This window comes from Cannabis sativa, chromosome 2, assembly GCF_029168945.1.
Source record: "Cannabis sativa cultivar Pink pepper isolate KNU-18-1 chromosome 2, ASM2916894v1, whole genome shotgun sequence".
NCBI lineage: Eukaryota > Viridiplantae > Streptophyta > Magnoliopsida > Rosales > Cannabaceae > Cannabis > Cannabis sativa.
The window spans coordinates 42914788-42920166 of NC_083602.1; the positions used below are offsets into that span (position 1 = coordinate 42914788).

At 34.6% G+C, this 5379-nt stretch overlaps 1 protein-coding gene across 1 annotated transcript; it reads right to left on the reverse strand.

The window, feature by feature from the left end:
* LOC115718645 (uncharacterized) lies at positions 1–3477 on the reverse strand. Its single transcript, XM_030647467.2, has 8 exons — positions 3015–3477; positions 2415–2438; positions 2197–2302; positions 2020–2088; positions 1208–1701; positions 669–930; positions 346–554; positions 1–250 (listed from the first exon to the last, which is right to left on the reverse strand). Exons 1-8 carry the CDS (start codon positions 3017–3019, stop codon positions 184–186), a joined length of 1236 nt encoding a protein of 411 aa, XP_030503327.2. The 5' UTR covers positions 3020–3477; the 3' UTR covers positions 1–183.
* Between the last annotated feature and the right edge of the window lie 1902 nt (positions 3478–5379).

A 5379-nucleotide genomic window follows, 5' to 3' on the forward strand; every position in this document is an offset into this window, starting at 1 on the left:
TAAGCAAAACAAAAAGTAGACTTGATTATTCAAAATTAATAAAGCATAAGAGTGGGTCATAGCAACAGCACAGCACACATTTTCTTTTATGAGTTTTACATCTCAGCAGCAGCAAATATAAGGGAACGCTACTTCACAGCAAGAGAGAGAACGAGAGAGCTAGACAAGGCCTAGCCTTGCTTTCTATTCCTCCTCTTCTGCTTCTTCCAGCCAATTCACAAATGGCTCCAGGGCCTTCACAAAAGTTTGCCTGCAATGTTATCCAACCAAATTTCACATTATTATTATTATTATTAAACAACCACAGAAGAAGAAGAAAACGACCAGATGAATCATCCATCATACCTGCCCTTGGGGTTGGTTCCTTTGCGGAACCAATGAAGAATGGTATCCTCAGCAAGAACATCCTGGTCATAAAGGGATCTTACAATTTCAGGGAACAGTTTCATAAGCTTAGCATCCTCGTAGCACTGCATCTGAACTTTGTAAATCAGTTCCAACTCGAGCTTCCCGCTCGTACAGAAGGCGTTCAACAACTTCGCCCATGTTTTCACCTGTGCCATACATTATATACATAGATAGTCAACCTTTTTCACTACACTGAATGATATTGTAAAATCAAAACATTAATATAACAAAAATTATAACTTCATATCATTAAAGCATACCTGGCGAAGAGCTGAATTAGCATTCTGCTGCTGGTTCTTTCCAGACCACTGAACAGCATCCATTATGACATCCCACAAAATTCGCACCACCTCAATATCAGGTAGTTTAGCATCTCGCACACGCTGCTTCACAGTCTCTATGACTTCTGATATATCAGTTTCCTCTGTTATCTGGGTTGTCAAGGCAGATTTCATCTCCTTCAACTTCACCTCGAATATTTTCTTATCGTTGTATTCAACCAATGGTACCAACCCTTCTTTACTGAAAATGAGGAAAAAAAAAAGAAGAGATAAATTCACAAACTGGTTATCATTACAATACTAATCATCAAAGGACTAATCCATCAACAGCTTTCTATCATAGACTTCACCTTGTTCCATATAAGGTAATACCAATAAATGTTATCACACCATACAAACACAGGGTGTATTGTACTCGTATGATAACTGCAAAAGATTAGACACTAAAGAAATGAAATTCTTTCAAACCAATGCGCTATACACAAGCAAAAATTCAATATCAAATATAGGTAACTCACGTGAAATGTTCAGAGAAGCCTTCAGCAGAGCGCTTTGCAGATGGGAAGAATTCGAGAAGATTTTCCTCCACTTTACCTCGTTTCAAAATTGCAATCAAATCATCGAGGCTATTATCAACAAGGTACTCCTTGAAAAAGTCAGTAATAAATGAAAGGACTAGCCCTTTGCCAACAAGATTGTCCTTGAGTAGTGGCTGAAACACAGTCTCCGGTGGAAGACCAGATAGCTTCTGAGAGAATGCAAGGGCAGTAAAAATTGCCAGCTTCTTCCTTTCATTTTCCTCAAAAAGCTCCAAGGACTGGAGGAACTTTCGCATGACATTTTCAAGGTTTTTAATGAGAAATGGCCTCCGTCTCAGAATTTTCTGTATGTAGATAACAGATGGTAAAATGACTTCACGTGTGGCCTCATAATCTAATATAGAGTACGGGTGACGCTCCCCCTCATCAGGTTTTGTTGTTCCAGGTTGTGTCCGACCCCCAGTGAAAATCACCTGAATTGATTGTATACAAAGTAAAAAATTAACCGAGTCACATAATACTGCCAGTTCAATAAAGTACATCAACCAATAAACTTCAAGTGTTTAAAGATATGCCAAAAATTAAACTTGCCAGCATTTCTAAATAAACTTGAGCCCTATTTCCAACTCAATCAAATATGATATTTCACTTTTGCAAAATTTATGTTACCTATTTATAAACAAACTATGCGCAAATCACATTATAATGCCCTATCATAGTTCTTAATGGAGCTGTAGACCAAGATAGACAAATAATACAATAAGAAACCAGTGAATCACAAAGATACTTGCCTCAAAAAAGGTGTCACCGTATCTAGAGAAGTTAAGGTCTGAAGATTCGATGCTCTTGGCAATAGCTTCCTGCATATGGAAAAAACTTGCTGATGTTGTTAACCAAGATAACAAAATGTCACAGCATAAAAGCTCACAGATACTTGCTGAAATTCAATAAGTGCATAAGATACTTACCAGATCACCAGCATTATCCAAATAAATCTGGACCACTGCATCCGCAAAAGCTGCAGGGTCCAGAGGCGCTGCTATGTTCCGTTTGCGGGTCTTAATCCGCGTACCACTGTATACAGACAGATTCATGAAAATAAATTAAACATGCAATAAAGCTTACAACTTCAATAGCTAAAACAATAATAATGTTGTAAAGAAATGAAAACACGGTGAAAACTTACCCGAGAGTGGGTCTCTCCTTCGAGCTGCACGTTAAAAAAAGACAAAGATTTAGTTATTATTTAGGTCAACCAAATAAAAAAATCAAAAGTTAATTAAAAAGAATGAAGATTGCACCAAATTGATGATAAAATAATCAAGAAACACGAAACCCACAGGAGAAAGAAAAAATGACTGTCCAGTTATAAGTGTAAGACACCCAAGCAAAATAAAGTTTCAAACATCAACTTCCGACCTAAATTAAATATGCACTTGAGAGAAAGATGGATCGCAACAAAGGGGAAAACAAGAAAACATCAATCAAAATTTCCCCCTTTTTAATTTTCTACAGAGCAATTATGAAGGTTTTTCTTTAATAACTTATAAAATACCATAAAAACTCACCGCAATAAAGCTAAACCGTACAAGATCAATCAAAAAACTCAAAACCAAACAAACCCATCATGTAAATTCAAAACCTAAATACCCTCCAATCAAAAAGAGAAAAACTTTGAAAGAAAAGTTACGTAAAACTACAGAACCAGATCTGCGACGAAGAACGAAAAATTAAAGGCCTAAATCAAACCAGATTGAAAGCGGAAATCGAAGGGTGAAGAAATAACCTCATAAACCAAGACGAGGAGGGATCGGAGAGGCGGTGAGTCTGAGACTGAGTTTTGGGCCTTGGAGGTTCGAGGTTTGAGAGAAAGAGAGGAAGAAATGAAGAGAAATGGAGTACAGATGGGTGTGCTTGAGTTTAGGACTGATATTTATTGGAAGGGAACATTATTTTAATACCTAGGGGAAATTTTCAGATATCTTTGTCCTCTGCCTTTCAAATTTGTCGTTTTTCTGTAAACGACATTCGCTTTTCCTTTCGAGGAAATAAACGACAACCCCTTTCTAAAAACTCTTGACGGCATAGAACTTGTTTTTGGTATGTTTTTATTTCTTTTTTATTAAAAAATAACATTTTAAAAGTATTTAAATTGGAAGAAAAAACATTTGTAAGATTTTCTTTCTTGGCAAAAAAAGGATTTTCTTTTTTTGTGAAAGTAGAACTCTAAAAAGAAGAAGCTAATTTTACTACATCAAGCGACCGAATCCTAGCAAGTTAATTGTTTCTTAGACCTCAGTTAAAAATTTAAGAAAAAAATAAGGCTGAGCATTTGAGCTGATAATATATTACAGGTAACAAATAACAATGCTACTCGATGTACATAATTTAGAAAGATTTTTTTTTTTTTGGAAAGAACATAATTTAGAAAGATCATCTCAGCATATATGTATAAAGTTTTCTCAGTGAATATGAATAAATGTGGTTGAGGGTAACAAGTGCTGCAACAAAACGACACGTCATATAGGTACCACACATATACATTAGAGTAATTTGCGGCAAAACCTCTTTAATTATCAATTTACTTGCAAAAAACCATCTAACTTCATATTTTTGTGGGAAAACCCTCTAAAGTAATGTTCAGTTTACATTTTTAAGGTGTCGTCTGTCCAGTCTTGTGAAGTCCTAATTTTGCCCACGTGGCAATGACAGGTCACTAAAAAATTATCTTATGTAGCCATATTTTACAAAATAAAAATAAAAACTTTAAGAGTAATTTGCGGCAAAACCCTCCAACTATCAATTTACTTGCAAAAAAAAACTTTAAGGTAGGATGGTTTTTTGTAAGTAAATTGATAGTTGGGAGAGTTTGGCCGCAAATTACTCTTAAATTTTTTATTTTTATTTTGTAAAATATGGCCACGTAGGATAATTTTTTAATGAATTGTCATTGCCACGTGAGCAAAATTAGGATTTAACGAGGCTGAACAGACGTCACCTTAAAAATGTAAACGAAACAGTACTTTGGAGGATTTTCCCACCAAAATATAAGATTAGATAATTTTTTACAAATAATTGAGTAATTTACGGCAAAACCCCCTCAACTATCAATATACTTGCAAAAAACCATCCAACCTCATATTTTGGTGGGAAAACCCTCCAAAGTACTGTTCCGTTTACATTTTAAGGTGTCGTCTGTCCAGCTCCTAATTTTGCCCACGTGGCAATGACAAGTCACTAAAAAATTATCCTATGTGGCCATATTTTACAAAATAAAAATAAAACTTTAAGAGTAATTTGCGGCAAAACTCCCCCAACTATCAATTTACTTGCAAAAAACCATCCAAAAAACTTTAAGGTTGGATGGTTTTTTGCAAGTAAATTGATAGTTGAGGGAGTTTTGCCGCAAATTACTCTTAAATTTTTTGTTTTTATTTTAATTTTTATTTTTTAAAATATGGCCACGTAGGATAATTTTTTATTGACCTGTCATTGCCACGTGGGCAAAATTAGGACTTAACGAGGCTGAATAGACGGCACCTTAAAAATGTAAACGAAACAGTACTTTGGAGGGTTTTCCCACCAAAATATGAGGTTGGATGGTTTTTTGCAAGTAAATTGATAGTTGAGGGGGTTTTGCCGCAAATTACTCCAAATAAATTGATAGTTGAGAGAGTTTTGCCGCAAATTACTCTATACATTAATAATAACAATTTCTCACTTTCGGATTATTTACAATATTAATAGCTAAGGGGATTGACCACTTCTCAGAGATGTGGAATGAATCATTGTTTTGCCAAGTGTTTGATAAAATCTCAGCGAGCAGCATCTACAGAAAATTGGTTGAATAGTGGGACGTATATAATGAGTTGGAGAGGTATAGGAGGGTGACGTGGTGCTCTAAAATCAGCTTAAATACTTGTATCTATTTCCTCCTCCTTATTTCTTTCGTTTTTTTTATTTTTTATTAGATTTATAAATATTATTTAATTAATTAATTAAAATATCTAATCCCTAAAACTCCTCCAATGTATATATTTTATAATCTATTTATATAAATATACGTACTATATCTATTCTATATAAAGTGTGTCTATATAACTGAAATTCTTGGTTTATGAGAAATTCATGGGTGACTTTTTATTTTTATT